At 37.9% G+C, this 17,699-nt stretch overlaps 1 protein-coding gene across 2 annotated transcripts in view; it reads right to left on the reverse strand.

The window, feature by feature from the left end:
- LOC117410730 (1-phosphatidylinositol 4,5-bisphosphate phosphodiesterase beta-1) overlaps positions 1-17,699 on the reverse strand; it is a 269,638-nt gene that overhangs the window by 119,233 nt on the left and 132,706 nt on the right. For both annotated transcript variants that reach the window (XR_004545728.2, XM_034017498.3), the window contains exon 4: positions 3,681-3,818. Coding sequence is in view for 1 of the 2 variants with exons in the window: in XM_034017498.3 (XP_033873389.1) it covers positions 3,681-3,818 (138 nt within the window). In the remaining variant the exon portion in view is untranslated. The remainder of the gene's footprint in view (positions 1-3,680; positions 3,819-17,699) is intronic.

Genomic DNA, 17,699 nt, shown 5'->3' on the forward strand with positions numbered 1-17,699 from the left:
TATTATATATATACACTGAGTGTACAAAACATTAGGAACACCTTCCTAATATTGAGTTGCACCCCCTTTTGCACTCAGAACAGCCTCAATTCATCGGTGCATGGACTCTACAAGGTGTCAAAAGCGTTCCACCAGGATGCTGGCCCATGTTGTCTCCAATGCTTCCCACAGTTGTGTCAAGTTGGCTGGTAGTGGATCTCTACTCCGAAAAGCTTGTTCCATCTCATCCCACAGATGCTCAATTGGACTGAGATCTGGTGACTGGGCAGGCCACTGCAGTAAGCTGAATTCACTGTCATGTTCGTGGGACCATTCCTGGACAATCCTAGCCTTGTGGAGTAGTGGTTAGGGCTCTGGACTCTTGACTGGAGGGTTGTGGGTTCAATCCCAGGTGGGAGACACTGCTGCTGTACCCTTGAGCAAGGTACTTTAACTAGATTGCGCCAGTAAAAAAACCCTGTATAAATGGGTAATTGTATGTAAAAATAATGTGTTAAATAATAATGTAATTGTAAGTAAAAATAATGTGATATCTTGTAACAATGTCGCCCAGGATAAGGGCGTCTGCTAAGAAATTAATAATGGGGCATTATCCTGCTGAAAAAATCCATTAGCAGACGGATACACTGCTGCCATGAAGGGATGCACATGATTGGCAATGATGTTCAGATATCCTGTGGCATTCAAACGTTGCTCCACTTTTATCAAGGGGCCCAATGTGTGCCATGAAAACACATCCCACACCATCACACCACCACCACCAGCATGCAATGTTGACACGCGGCATGATGGCTGCATGTACTCATGTGGTTTTCTCCATACCCTAGTCCTCCCATCAGCGTGAAACAGAAGGAACCGGGATTCATCAGACCAGGCAATGTTTTTCCAATCCTCAAGTGTCCAGTTTTTTCGTTGCTTAGCCCACTGCTACCACAGTTTCTTGTGTTTTGCTGAAAGAAGTGGAACTCTGTTAGGTCGTCGGCTGTCATACCCCATTCGTGTCAAGGTACAACGAGTTGTGCATTCTTTTATGGGTCTTTCTGCACCAATGTTGTACTGGACTGTCAGTTGACTAACTGTAACCCGTGTGTTGCTCTGCACAATTCGTTTCAGCCTCCTTTGGCCTCTTTCATCAATGAGCCGTTTTTGACCACTGGCCTGCCGTTGCCTGGATGTCCTTTGGGTGGTGGACCATCCTTGATACACACGGGAAACTGCTGAGCGTGAAAAACCCAGCAGCGTTGCAGTTCTTGACACACGCAAACCGGCGTGCCAGGCACCTACTACCATACCCCGTCCAAAGGCACTTAAATCTTTTGTCTTGCCCATTTACCCTCTGAATGGCACACATACACAATCCATGTCTCAATTGTGCCAATGCTTAAAAATCTTTCTTTAACCTGTATCCCCTTCATCTACACTGATTGAAGTGGTTTTAACAGGTTACATCAATAAGGGATCATAGCTTTCACCTGGATTCACCTCGTCAGTCTATTTTATGGAAAGAGCAGGTGTTCCTAATGTTTTGTACACTCAGTGTATATATGCAGTATATACATACACATACATATATATGCATGACATTTAAATCAACTATGTTAACCTAAATTGGAAGAACCTGTTCATGACTGAAGGATTTACCTCTTGGGAAGAGGGAGACACCTAGCGGCAGAAACCGGCAACTGCTCAACTTGCCACAGTGATGGTAAAAGGATAAGACAATCAATCCCATGGTTCGAATGTGCTATCCCATGTTTCAATGTGCGTATCACTACGACGCTCAATCAGTTGTTGGAGGTTACTCAGCGGTGGAGGGCAAGCATAGGACAGACAGCCATAATTAACGCAGACAAAACAAACTCAGACGTGAGTGCCAGTAATGGAACCTTAGTAAGAATGAATGTGTTACTACCAATTCTGGAGCCTGAATGGGTCGGCAGGACCAAGGTGACAGGCTCAGGACTGTACAAACAAGTAAAAGCACAACAAAACACAGAGCACGGCAGAGGACAAGCGGGCACAGGGAAGCTGAAAGAGGCATGGCGAGCCCCCCAAACAAAACGCATGTAGACAAACCAGCACATAAACAAACCAGCACATAAACAAACCAAAGCAAACCGCTCACAACCAAAGCACAGACAATGTAACAATGCAGTAAACAAAAACCTGGCAAAGCATGGGGAAGCACAGACTGCAGAAATGAAGTGGCACATGCTCGATCTGATGAGCAGTTATTCAATAATCCTAATGAGAGAGCATTCAACAATCCCTCCCCCAAATATCAACCTAAGCTTCCAAATTTTTGGTAAGTCTGTGTTTTGACTATGGGTTTTGGAGCTGCTTTTACAGTTCTAGTTTCCTGTCATAAACATATGTGACGTAGGTAAGCTAAATTAGTGTCTAGATCAGTGTCTGTTATTACCAGCACAATCTAGTGTGCAGCCAATTGGCTGATCTAGCCTATGCTCCTTAACACTGATTTATATATAAAAAATGCAGTAAGAACCACTCAGAATGGCTGCAAACATTATAAAATGGTAAGGGGGCAATATAGTTCTCATGCAGTTTGTGTGTGTGTTTCAATTAATCATATACATAATTTGTTTTTCTGATGCAGATGTAATTTAAAAGGATTACCCTGTGTTATGTGGTCTCAAGTCAATTACAGTTCTGACCTCATGTTACGTCTGCACACACTAGACCACAGCTGGGTCTGTAGAAATCCAGCAGATACACTGTCATTTTCCAGAATGCATGTGAGAACACAGGAAACTGTCCATGACTCAGCTCTATCCTTTATTTCACTTGTCCGCCTTTTTAACATCCTGTTTATATTAAAGATGAGCTGATATGACGTTGCATATAATTCAAAATACCTGTTTTTGGTTCAGATATATATCTTTGTTCTAATCTGTGTTTTCTTCCCCTGCTAAATCCTTCATTTATTAGCACAATAAACTAGTAGACTCCATATTAGTCTTGCAAAGAATAACCATAGGATGTTTGATTTCTGGCCATCAATACAACAAACTATACAATTTGTTTGGAAGAAGATAAAACTAATAAGTTACAACTTGAAAAATGTTCCTAGGTTAAATTAACAAATGTTAGTTTATGTGTTTGAACGTTTCTGTTATGTCAAAATGAAAATGAAAAATGACTGATATTTATGAGTCTGCACATTCAGTCGATCATTCCCAACTCCTAATTTCTCCAGGTTTTACTATGAACTTAGTCACATCTGAGCTTATAGATCACAAGCACTGGTGTCCAAGCTCCAAATAAAGCCTTGAATGGATCTGGCTGCTATGCAAATAGTCTTATTTCTTTCCCTGCTGCTTCAGAGTACTGTCACAGACATGTACCCATCCATGTCACCTTGCCAACAAAACTATTCAAAATTCTTTCTATTTCTTTAGAAATGTTCTTTTGGCTGATTCAGACACAATTTGTTTAAAGTTTTCCTTTACTTTTAGAAGAAAAAAAGGTATTTCCGCTCCGGAAACTATGTTCTTCAGTGGAATATTTACTCTTCTGTTTTAAGTCTGGTAACCAGATTAACCTTGTTTTATTCATTTTTTTTTAGAAAAGATTACACTCACACAAACTATTCAAATCAACAGATAGATGTTGTATTTTATTTACATGCAGTTACATTTCATATACAAGAAACACAGTACCTTTGCAATGTCCTCCTGAAATGCCATGAAGTTTAGGTAGTTGATATTAACCAAGTCAGGGCCGTAGACCACAGTGAGCATTTTGTTTTCCAGCCGCCCCCCCAGATTCACTTCCAGCAATTCTCTGAGCTTTGCATCCTGGAGACACAACAAAGAAACGTGATTAATTACTTTGGGGAGGAAACACTAATCAGTTTTATTTTCAGGTGTAGATATTTTGTAACTGCTAGTTAACAGCACTATTTATAGAAAATCATGTTTAACTTTTATAATAGTATTACATTCTCTGTCTTTGATACCAAACACTTTTGGGATGCCTGGGTATGAAAGGTTATGCAAAATAAATGTGATTGATTGATTGAAGTACAATCATTCACACCCATGTTGTTCAGTTACAGGTCATTTGTAGTGGCTGCCAGAGATCCATTTGATGTTAGGGTGCCTGTATAGTGGTGCTAATATGCAGACAAGTTTGGTCTCTGCTGAAAACTGCTGCTGTTGAGAATTAGAGCAAATACTGGGGACCCAGAAGGTCTACAGCATAAAAAAGGTACACAGGTTTACATTCATTAGACTTGTTTAGTAGTGTAGACAACTAATGATTGACTTTAGAAATTAACAATAAAGGGCCTTCACATTTTTTAACATTACTTGTTTATTTAGCAGACACCTTTATCCAAGGCGACTTACAGAGACTAGAGTGTGTGAACTATGCATCAGCTGCAGTCACTTACAACAACGTCTCACCCAGAGGTTAAGTGACTTGCTCAAGGTCACACAGTGAGCGAGCCAGGATTTGAACCGGGGACCTCCTGGTTATAAGCCCTTTTCTTTAACCACTGGATCACACAGCCTTCTAACACTATTTCTAACACATTGAATCTGCTTTAACCAGCTTTTCAACCAGCATGACCATTTTTTAAATTCCTAATAGTAAACATAATTCATTATTTATTATTATTATTATTATTATTATTATTATTATTATTATTATTATTATTATTATTATTATTATTGTATGCACTGGGCTAGCCTCAAGAAAAATGTTTTTTATTTTTTATTTTTGTTTATAGTGCTCCTAATTATTTAAGTTAAAGTTAACAAGAGGCATTAAAGAATGACGGTTTACCCCTCAAAAAAACTTTTATAGTATCTCATGTTTCTCATTGAACCTTATCTATCACAGATACAATCACAACGAAGGTGCAGCTGCCACCAAAGCCTTCCCAAAAGGTTAAACAATCCCAATCTCAATTCAAGGGCAAAAAAATAAATAAAGAACAACACATGTATTATCAAAGCTTCTTGGGTGAACAAAGAATGTAGTTAATGTATTATTTGATAACATACAGCGTGACATTTTTTCCAGTACTGTAAAGAAAAAGTATTAAACCCAAGACCATTAGCTTGAGTTACTACGTGACCTAAGTTTTATAAAGCAATTAAGATAGTAGAAAACATGGTGACAATAAAGATTACAGTATGTAGGTTATTACATTTTCTGATGTTAAGATGCACTAACATAGACAAAGTTGAAATTGTAAATCACCTGGGAAATTCATATTTTACTCCACAGAGTAAAAATCGAATACGTACAGTTATTTAGTTATACAACATTTGTTCTGTAATTAATTTGCTGTCACTGCATGTTTCTATAAGGTCTTTTAAACAGTGAACATTACATTCACCTACACAGATAAATAAATACATTTATAAAATGTTGTGAAAAAAAGGAGGCTATTCGGCCTATCAGTGCTTGTCTGGTTTACTTCACCTCATTGATCCCAGAACTTTGTCTAGTCTGCTCTTAAGGAATATCAATGATTCAGTTGTAACAATGATAACCCACCCCATGCACTCTGTGTCAATAAGAGTATTCCTTGTCTGTCTCCACTCAATTTCTAACACTATTCCTGGTCTCTGTGCTGTGCTTAACTTTGAACTTTGTCAACTCCTTTTAGAATTTAAATAAACTCTGTATCCCCTAACCATTTATTGTTCTAGGTTAAATGGATTCAGTTCCCTCAACTTACTGTATCTTATTACTTAATTGCATCTTTTAGCCCCAGGATTAGTCTAGTATTCTCGGTGCACGCTCAACAGAGCATTATAAAACCTCATCATAACCTTGCTTGATTTGTATTCTTCACTTTTGTTGATATAGCTGCAAGCATTCTGGTGTTGTCAAGCCAATTACAGTTCTGACCTTAGCAAGCTTTTTTTTTAATGACCTCACCACACTGCCTGGTTGCTGTCAGCCAAGGTCTTTGGTAGTTGAGTATATTTTGTGACTAGCATGTAACACTTGTAATGTACATTAAAGTTAATTTGTCACATTTATGGATGAATCTGATGCAGTAAAAATCCCTTTGGATTTCCTGGGCCGCTACCATACATGTCGGCCACTCCACTCATCTTTTTGTCGTCAGTAAGCTTTATAAGCAAGCTAATATCACATTTCTGGGTCATTTATGAATATGAATAAGCAGGGGACCAATCTGTTGATCAGTTAGTTTAGTCAGGTGACTTAATCATATATGATGCCCGTACCTATATATATGTACTTACTACGTGCTCTTACTGGACTTTACTTCTATAAGCAAATATTTTTTACAATAAGTTAACTGCTCTTAGTCAAATCTGCTCTTAAATGTAATTATTGTGATATGTTGTAAGTCGCCCTGGATAAGGGCGTCTGCTAAGAAATATATCATTCATTCATTCATTCATTCATTCATTCATAATAATAATAATAATAATAATAATAATGATAATAATAATAATAATAATAATAATAATAATAATAATAATAATAATAATAATAATAATAATAATAATATGTAAGAACTGCAACTGCTATGTCCAGGGATTTTTGACTCCACCAGAACAATTATAACTAGGGCATCTGATTTCCAGGTTTTACCAAGTTTAACCCGACTTCACAATAAAAACTGCAGTAATTGTGCAGTTATTCTGAATATTGTTTGCGTTTTAGTTTTCCTTATGTCCTTGGTGATTGTATTTGGGTGGTCTGTCTGTTGTGGATGGTCCCACACCAGATGATGTGCATCCAGCCCAAATAATAGCCTCTTCTGACAACACTTCCCCTCATCTCTGCTGCCATCCAGGCAGGGAAAGCTTCTGACACACAGCCATATGATTTCCCAGTCAGTTTTGTGGTCATAGTCATGCTGGTTCCAGGGAGCTACTGGAGTGTTCAGCTTGTTTATCAAACACAGGTTTACAGTAACAAGATTAATTTCAAAGCTGGTCACAGTCAATTGACAGTAGAATGTTACAGCGAAAGACATTTTAATTGTGTTGTTTCTTTATTGAACCAGCATAACCAATTCTTATAAGCTCAGGATCAGCTAAAAACTTGCAGGGACCAAAACGAAATGCAGTGTTCTAGGCATACTCTCCCCAGTGACCAAATGAAGAACTGGATATCTTTAAACATGCTTGTGTATGAAGTGAATGGCAATCATATGGTTTCAACACATGCGGAATGTGCATTATTAAGGTATTGTGGATAGTATATAGTGCATTCTATAGATTAACAACAGTGGTTCATGGTAGTGAGGCACACTTTACTTATGTAGTACCTCACTACCATGAACCACTGTTATTAATCTATAGAATAATAATTTTAAACATTTGCCCAAAAGTCATGTCTGCCTGCATTGTGCTGTTTTGCTACAGAGGTGACAAGAACTGATAGCAAAAAGCACCACGTTACAAAAATTGAAAGTGGCTTTGTCAAGCACTGTAAAAACTGTGGCGATACTTTAATGCAGATCTTGTCATTAATAATACAAGACTTGGAGAAATCTATGAGCTGCATTAACAGCTATGTGTATTTTGGGTTTGTTATTGCAGGATCAGTACAATCAATCTATTTTGCATTAACTATAGGTCAGGACTGAGTCTCTTAACCCTGAGGCTGAGGACAAGAACAATATTTCAAGGCCCAAAACATTTTTACTTTATTTAGCAGACGCCTTTATCCAAGGCAACTTATAGAGACTAGGGTGCGTGAACTATGCATCAGCTGCAGAGTCACTTACAATTACGTCTCACCCGAAAAACAGAGCACAAGGAGGTTAAGTGACTTGCTTAGGGTCACACAATGAGTCAGTGGCTGAGGTGGGATTTGAACCGGGGACCTCCTGGTTACAAGCCCTTTTCTTTAACCACTGGACCACATAGCCTACCTACTAAAGGATGTATGCCGAGAATTATACCCAAAAGGAGAAATGTATTGTAGCGATCTCGGTTAATGCAGGCAGGCGCATCACACAGGGCAGAGAGCGGGCGCAAACCCGGCACCTCTCGCACTAAAGCATAGCGCCGATACCGCTGTACAAAAGAGCCGGCTCCTCCCTTTCAAGGAGCGTATATCGGGCTTAAGTCTCTGTGTGTGATTACGTCACCAACCAGCCCGGCTACTGCCTTCCCTCGTGCACGCTACAGTATTATTAAATTCATAAAGCAGACAGATTCAGCCTCAAACTCATCTTTATTGATTTTTTTTCATATCAGTGTTGTTTTTGATAGGCAGTGAAATAGTCACTTCTGTTTATCCATGCTGTGACTTGGGACTTGACAGTTAAAAAAATATGTGCTTTAAATAATACAACAAGGTCAGATAAACCTCAACATTAATCAGCTGGTTTTATGCATCAAGAACTTTGTAAACAAGCCCCTGTCTATCACTTGTTTTCCTTTTTAAGATATTTATCCTCATTGTAAACCACATCGAGAGCGGTTTAGTACAAAATTAACCCACTATTTTGTGAATTCTATGGCACTGTCACAGGGCAACAAGACGTGGAACACCCATCCATTACTTTTAACAGTCAAGTATGAACAGCCAATCAAAGTTTAATGGATCACTGTGTTGTTGATTAATGCAAATTTCAAAAATCTCGAACAAAGAAAAAAGAATTGTCGGTATATATAAAACCTAAGTATTGTGAACACACACACCACAGTCTCTTAAACAAATCAATACAGCAAATTACCGTACTAAACAGCACTGGTACTGAGTTCACTTAATGAAGTGATCAGGGATTGAAAGTCAAGATACCTTTACCCATGAAAAGCTGTTGTTAATTATAAAGTAACATTTGTGCTAATACTGAATAACCTTTCTGTGCAAACATCTTCTTTTTAAATATGTTTTGTGTGTGTGTGTGTGTGTGTAGCTAATGTTTTGTTGCTAAGCAATTATTTATGCAATATTGAATTATGATCTTCCCAGCTCCTAGTTATTCCTTCTCATTCTATCATCAGACAAACATTATTTGTTCTACAGGCAGCAAACAGAGTGGGATATATACTAATCGAATATGAAAGTAATTTGGCCATCAAAAACATAGGATACTTGTACTGCAATGTAAATATAAATCATACAAATTCAGCTTTAGAAGTAAATTAAAATAAATAACACTGTGATATCTTATTTGCAACTGATTCATCTCAAATCACTATACAGAAAGTGAATTAACAAGATTAACATGTTTTGTTTAGCAATCGCTGTGTATAAGTAGGGAATAGGTACATTTTCTGGGCTTTTTAAATATAAAAGGTAGTTAATTATGTCTCTGCCTCTGAAGTCACTTAAAAAATAAAAAAAAAACATAATACCAGCCTTTCATATTTGTGTTGAAAATATTACAAATTTTTGTGACCTTTGTTTGTATATCTTTTGACACAGGTTAAGCTGGTCCACGTGAAATTCTTTCAGCACACTTAGTCTGAAAGACATTACTTTATTTATGAAGCCTAATTTATACCGTTTGTTAATAAAAAGTACAAAAAAGAATGATACATTTTACAGACAAGAAGTCTTTTTTCATGCAGAGACATACATGCAATGAATGATCAATTACATTTGAAGATTCATACTTGAAGTTGAAACTCCCTTAAGTGCAAGTCATAATTATAGAACTACCAGTGCAAATCATGCTGGGTTGATGGAAGTTAATGGATTTTCTGCCAGTGAAGATCTTAAAGCCAGGGCTATTACTTCTGAGACAGGCAACAGCATCTGAGCAAAAGTAATGTGTATAGTCATCTCTTTACAAGACCATGTAAACTAGTTTGCATGCTCTGGGATCAGATTCATTAGACATGACATTACATTAAGAAGGCAGATTAAATCGGAATTCTGTGCGCTCCCTTAGTTAAGGTGGGATAAATATTGGTAAACAAAAAATTTACAATGCTGTCCAATTGCTTGGTAGTGAAACGGCACAACATGTTATGAAAATACATTGATTATTGTACTTTTAATTATTTAAAGAGACAGTAACCAAATACCAGCGCGTGTGAGCAGAGTGGAGCGAGCCAATTGTATATGGAGCGAGGGAGCGGAGTGGGGTAGTTGCTGGAGCGGCTCACTCCTTTACAGCACTGAGAAGAAATGAGAGTTTTTATTTTTCTTAAATACATGTTTCCGCCATGGAGTTTGCACAAAAGAGTTATAAAAAAGGTAACAAATACAGATGCAGGTACTTTATAGTATTTTCCATCATGCCTGTGCATGGTAACCATTCATTTTCCACTTTCAAACCAAAATCAGGCACTTTTATGGCTGCAGACTTGAAAATTGCATTTTTTTAAAAAAGCTTTTTTTTCTTTTATATTCAATGTGATTGGCGTAGCACTTTACAATTCATTATGGAGGGTAAAATATATATTCTCCTGATTGTGGAGCTGCATTTGTGCCATATAAAAATGTAAGAAACATCATCAGTGTGTCCATCTGTCTGCAGTTATTATATAGCCTATATTGTTTTTATGCAGTTCTACGGTTATGCCCCAATATAGCGCTGTGAACGTGGTTTATATTTTCTGCACTCTTAAGATAGTTAATACACTACAGGGTGGTCCGTCAGCCCCGTTGAGACTCACTCATATGTGTTTGTGGGTTGCTTTGAGCCCCCTATGAGATTAAGATAGTTAATACACTACAGGGTGGTCCGTCAGCCCTGTTGAGACTCACTCATACGTGTTTGTGGGTTGCTTTGAGCCCCCTATGAGATATTCGGTTACAAACAAGTATAAAGCTAATTTGATATGAAGCATATGCAAAGTTTGAAATAGGTGAGTGCACCATACACGACATCATAGGAACCTGTTAAAAACCTGTTCATTGCAAGATGATATTTCCTAACTTCTACTTTATTTTCAATGGACGCATTTTTTCAGTACCAATCAATAATAATGAGAAAGCGTCTTCAAATTGAATTAGATAACTTCTCTGAACACTTTATCTTGGCTTTTTTCTTTGTTGATCATAGCTAGGGATTATTATTTTTATTTTTTACTTGGGTCAAGATATGCGATTATAATAAGGACGATTAAATAGTATTCCTTTCTGAATGTACATTACTTCTTTTCATCTGCAATCGGCAACACAGTGGGGGAAAAACGGCTAGTTTATTTATTTATTATTATATATTTTTTTAATACGATGTGAGCGGAGCGGAGCGTGCTTATTTTGTCTGGAGCGGAGGAGCGGAGCGGGAATCGCAAGCAGTGGAGCAGAATAAAAGAATGCGCGGAGCGGAGGATATTATGAGCGGTGAGCGGAATTTTGTCATGGCTCACATTCTCTGCCAAATACACATTAAAACCTGTCTCTTAAATTAAATACTGCCCTCCTACATATCGGCACTCTGTATCACATGTCCCATGGGTATGGCACATCTGCAGTAAAATACTTATCCATGAATTACAGAGTATACCTGGACAGTACACTTATGTACTAATAGAGTTTCTTTTTAAGCGGTCATGTATACCTTTTTATGCACAGATAGATTTTACAGTAGCTACAAAACTTAACATAATACAGTATATGAAAGCATTTAACATAAACTGTGCTTTTTCTGTTGCCCCTACAGTAAATGCATTTAATAGCTTTATTCATTCCAGGGTCAGCAACACAAACATAATGTAGCCCAATGTACAACCATTTGTTATTCATAATTTTTACTTTCATGAGACTATCTATTATAATTCTAAAATGTAAAAGCATCTATCCCTACCCTCAACTGTACTTATATGTATGCTTTTAAATATGTAAATATCTGGGTAAAATCCTGCAATTAATTCATCAGAAATGTTCTTTTTTTGTCCCTTCTGTTTTTTTTCTTTTTCCTAACGTGTGTTCGTACAATTCCAGAACCTTATTTTACCAGTACCAGTACGGCACAGGCAGTACCGGTTCGCATCTGGGCTGTGTAAAGAGGCCGAACTTTGCTGGGGACTCTGAAGGGGGCGTCACATTGGCTCTGACGCTCCCGGGGTGGGGGGTGGGAAATCCGGCAGGGATTGCTTCTCCTCATCGCACAACAGCGAACCCTACTGGCCAGACACCAAGCACATTCAGAGTGGATAAGAGGCACAGCTGGTCTCTGTTCTCCGGGATCGGTAGCCTGCCCACCTCTGCTCTGGATTGCTCGGCGTAAAAGTGATTCTGGCTTTAGGCTTGTGAGATCGTAGGACGCTCACACGCCCTCAAAATGTCAGTTCTGTTTGGGGACTCGCTGCGGTGAGGAGAAAAAACATAATTGGACATTCCAAATTGGGGGAAAATAAATAAAAAATAATACTGGTCACTCTAAAAAAAATATATAATAAAAAAAAAAAAAAATGTGGAGCTTTAGAAGGTACATGAAGCAGTTAACTTTTGCCATTTGACTGTAACACCAACTACAACCAAGCCAGTGTGACCAGGACGCTTCATGCATTCTCATCACGAGCCCCTGCTAGTGCTCAGACTCCTGGGTGCATTAAGGGTCAATGCATTTCTTGTGTTGACCCACCATGCAGGCCCTATTATATGTTTAATAGTGTGCTAGTATGAAATCTTTGGAATAATAGCTTGTCTAGCTCTTCAATTTTTCTGCTCAATGAGCAGGTGGAATGGGACTTGTAAGGCATTAAAAAAAGTTTGGTTTCAATGTGCCTGAAATTCCATCAATAAAAATACAAAAAAAAAATAAAAAATCTGACAATCAATAATCCAGTGAGTAGAAGCTTGACATTTATCTGTGCAATGCGATACAAACCGTCACAGCTGAATGAGTATACCACACTGCAGGTTTCGTTAATTTGTATTGACATTGCAAATTGGTACGCCTGTTTCAGATACACAACATATTTACTTTATTTTTCATATATATTTTTTATGACATAATAGCTTAAAGGAATGATAAAGTCTTCAAAAGCAGTGTTTATACTTTTCATACTCGCCTATGGTTCTGCTTGCCAGGTTTTTAAATTTACTTTAATTAGATGCCCCTGTGTAGTGTTAGAAAGTGGTACATCATCAGAATATGGCACGTGTGCCAACACTTGATCCGTGTAATGTCAGAAAGTGATACGTTGTCACTTTGAAAGTGGTACGCTGTCAGATTTTGGTACAGGTGCAACCAATTGTGATCTGGGTGTTTTCCTATTGTCAAACAGAGGTACATTTACCATTAATTATATATTATATTTTTTGCAAACTTAAACTAGAAACAGACAATCAATTTCTCTAAAAGTTAAAGAAAATGTACAAGACACAATGTATTGCATATGATAAATATTTGCATACTATTTTCTTAATGGTGGAAAAATATGATACATTAGATTAACAATGATGTAAAAGACTGGAAAATATGATAAATTCAATTTAAAACGATGCAAAAGACCAAAAACAGCATAACGTACCAGATTTGAACAGGCACTTCACAGCTATCTTAGCGGAAGTTGTTTAGGCATTGTTTAGGCAAGCGCAATGCGCTGCATACCACTTTTTACCGCTGTAAGACAGTAGGGAGAGGGTCAGATTCTTCCCTGCTAAAACATGTGCGTAGGCACATTCTGACTGATTGTTTAATTTATTTTATTGTTAATTATCCTCTGCACCTGGTAGTAATTATAAATCAGAAACAGGTGCAGGGTATTTAAGCAGTGCAATCAGGCTGCACTGGACTGTTGAATAGAAGGAGACAGGAGGTGTGCTCTGTTTCTGAGGAGTCAAGAGAAAAGTGAGTGTTGTAATAGTGTTTTGTTTTGATGTTATATGTCAGGTAAACAGCTTAGCTGTCCTGCATGTTAGACAGGGACCTGCACATTTCTGTAGTGAGTGCTCAATGAGAGCTAGGTTTTTGTTTTCTGTTTTGTTTATTTGGTTTTTGTGTTTATTAAAAATAGTGCTTTAAAAAAAACTCCAGTCTGTGTGTTCTGGGTCTGTTTGTTAGGGGCACCGAACCTGAGTGGTAGCAGATTTATTTATTTTTTACAACGCATACTTAAAATAACACTACACCAGTACCTCTGGACCTGACAGGGCAAAGCTCCGGCAACTCTTATGTTATGAAAGTTAAAACGTCTCATACTACGTTTTGCTCTCACGTGCATGTAAACCAAGCCAATGTTAACTCAATAACTGCATCACCACAATGACTGATAACACGATACTCAATTTGTGTGGCAAATGTCAACCCAGTGCCTATGATGAAATATGTCTGCTTGACTATCGCACAACCATAAGGAATTTAGGTATGATCTGTCAAAGTACAATTTGCTTTGCTGCTACCTAGTAAATTGTCCCGATTTTACATTATATATTATGTGTGGTACAGTAGTCATCCCCATTCTATCACCTCTCAAATTGTGTTCTTCAGTAAAGGAGGGATCTGATGAATGCCCTGTCTGACCCTGAGCCCTTGCCTCCTTGTATTCTGTGTGATGCATTAGTCATCCTTTCTCTTATTCAGATGAGTGTGCTGATAATCTCCGCAGTCCGCTAAAATACATTCTATATGCCAGCCAGCTATACAATTGATGGATATATTCTTGCAGGTCTGAACACTTTTTTTTTTTTTTTTTTTTGTGGGTATATCCCCTCAGTAAGGAAGCAACCAAAAACTGTTGTAATGGATTACTATATAAACAGACTCATTTAATAATAATAATTTGGTAACAGCACTAAATAAATGTAACAAAAAAATCAACACTGATCTTTTTTTATTCATGACTGCAAGGACAATTCTACAATTTCACTGTGTTGCCATATTCTGAAGACTCTTCAAAGTGTCAAAATAAGGTGCCTCCTGGACGCTCTAGACTGCTGTGTAGCTATAAATATTTATATTCTTTCTTTAGAGACCCCTGTTAGTTCCAGCTGTCTCAATAAGGATACAGGGTTAAGTCCCAAGTCATACACCTCTATCTGTGAAGCCTGGGTGCAAAACCCCACAAATGACTTGAGATTTAATTGATTCCTCTTCCACAGCTTATCTTTGATCTCCACTGCCCTTCAGTAAAACAACCAAAATATGTGTGCATTCTGTGTGTGATTTTGTATTGTCAGACATGCTGTTTTATGGTTTACATTTTTTTCATAAATTAACGCGTCATTGGGCAGTTTGGAAGCTAATGCTTTCAAGTTTTGACAGATTATTAACTTGTCTCAAAGCTGCTTAATGTCAAACAGTTATACTGAATTGTCTGTCATGAATGATAACTGTTACAGTGATAGAACACAGTGATACAGACAATTCCAGTTATTCTCATTGGGTACTGATTGTTTAAGGAAGAAACGATAATAGTGAGTGAAAATAAAGCAGGTGCGGTTATACATTTTTTTTTTTATAGCATAGCAATTTATTCCTCAATGTAAAAGATCAGAATGCTACTCTTAATAGAAATGGATATAGGGTTTACAATAGATGGTTGCATCTCAGGAGACTACATTTGACATATTCTTGTGTCATTATCTAATCCTGTGAAAACTGAACTACACTGTCAACCACCCAACCTTTCACAATACAGAACTTAAAGCCTGAATATTGCTTTGATTGCACGCCACATTTCATTTATTTTAAAGAGGAAGACACACAAAGCTGAACATGCTTGCAGATTTATTTTGGATATATTGTCAGGTTCACTGCATGTAACTATTTTCCCAAGGCACATATTTTAAGCTTGCAGGGTAGTTCAGTGGCTGTTTTTGTTGAGACTAGCTTTTTAATAAAACATGTACACGTGCAGGTTTTATAGTAGGGATGTTTAGGTTTTTTATAAAATTTGTATTTGATTTTTTTAGCCCAAATACGTTCTTTATTTTGTTATGGATGTTGCTGTGGAATTTGTTATTTTGGGCATAAAACACCCTAATTTTCAAAGTGTGCATTAAAGTAGATACAGCTAATCTTTTAGTGATATATAGGTCTGAGCTGCATAGTTTTGAGTGAAACATTTAATCAAACAACTCTTTGAGCTATATATATATATGGTACTTTACTAGGTTAAATAAATGTTTCCTTGCTGTATTACCAGGTAGTCTGATACTTCCTTCCTACAGTAGGTCAGTTCACTCAGCACTGTCCTCAATGTCAAATTATGCCTCTGGTTGCCAAGCATGTCAGTCAAGCAGCTGGTTGGTTGATGACATGAAATATGGGATTGGAAACATTTCACCAAGGAACTGCAATGTTATATGAAAGTTACCATAGGCCTGCATATAGGGCTTTGATTAGTGTACCAGATATTTATTTATTTTTAAATGAAAATACATGTTTGCTATATCGTTTTTTTTTTTTTTTCATACAGCAAATGGAAGGAGACAGGTGCACAGCAGGTATGATTTATGAATCATTTTGTTTGCTACATCCACTTTAAGTTAAAGATGGGGTTGTCAAGTCATAAACGAGTAAAACCCTTTACCCATAGAAGACTTAATTCCATAAGTTTGTTCAGCCAATAAGCTGGGTACAATTTACCAATCAAACTCAGTCACATGCACTCTCCTACAACCAATCATATTAGTACTACACATCACTTTCAAACCAACACATGCATAGAAAGAGGTGATTGTCCGAAAACTAGATAATTGTTATATGGACATCTTGTTACTATCAATTTTAACATGTTTATAAAATAATGATAATAAAAAAAACTCCCAACTTGCAGCGGAGGAGAGTTTAAAACGAGTGTAGAAAAGGTGTGGCACTGCTGCCAACAGTAATGCAGCAATGCTCTAGACTCCACCCACGATGCTGGCATTGCTGAATCTTGCTACACAGAGTGTTGGCAGGGCTATTAGAGAGTAGGGTTGTCTAGTCTGAAAATGGATTTAGACCATGTGGTTGCCATGGTTCCTGTTCATAGAAGTCATATATGATATAGCCTGTAACAGACGGCTTTGTTACGTGTGTGGGTCGTCACTGAACAATACTGAGGCAGGCACAGCTTTAATAGCAACACCAGCAATGGTAGTCCTAGTGTCACATTTAATAAAGAAAACAAAAGAAAACAAAGCTGAAAATAAAAATTTGCCACACAAATGATGAGCGCAAGTCCCACTAAAAGGAACGTCCTGCTCCAGGAACCTACTACTCTACGCAAAGCAACACTCTCTCTAAACTGTTTGGGATCAACATCCCCTAAACTGAGCTACTTCTGGCCCCCAGAGTCCCAGCCTTCTCACGCTGACTCTTGCCTCTTCAAACAGCCTTTTCACACGGCCTAGGCTGGGCAATGCCTTCATGGGCACCGTCTTGGAGTGGAAGGGTTTCATGTAGTAGTTCCTGCAGAGCGAATGCTCTCCTCCTCAATGTTAACAAACACAAGATTTCGCTCAGTGCCCATCTGTGTAGCTATGGCCGTGCAGTAGCCTCGATCTGTGGTGCAGATGCTTTTTGAGATCCGCGCAGCCTCCCCGGGCATGCCCCCCAGTCAATCAGGACCTCCTGATCAACTCAGCACCGGGCAAGCCAACCTAATCAATTAGTTCCTTAGCAACGCATCTCCTGTTGCGCATCCCAACTGTTTCCATAAAGACACACATGCACTCCAGAACCAGTGACAGGGTCTCCCTATAGCTCAGGCTCTTTGTTTTCAGTTTTTATTTTGTTTAAAATGTCCTGGGTATTTATCGCTGTTTATTACAAGTGTTAAAAAACGGGTGCAAAAAAATGTAATAGTTTCTGGGTAAATATCTGAGTTAATATTGGG

This window comes from Acipenser ruthenus, chromosome 6 (genome assembly GCF_902713425.1).
Source record: "Acipenser ruthenus chromosome 6, fAciRut3.2 maternal haplotype, whole genome shotgun sequence".
Lineage (NCBI taxonomy): Eukaryota > Metazoa > Chordata > Actinopteri > Acipenseriformes > Acipenseridae > Acipenser > Acipenser ruthenus.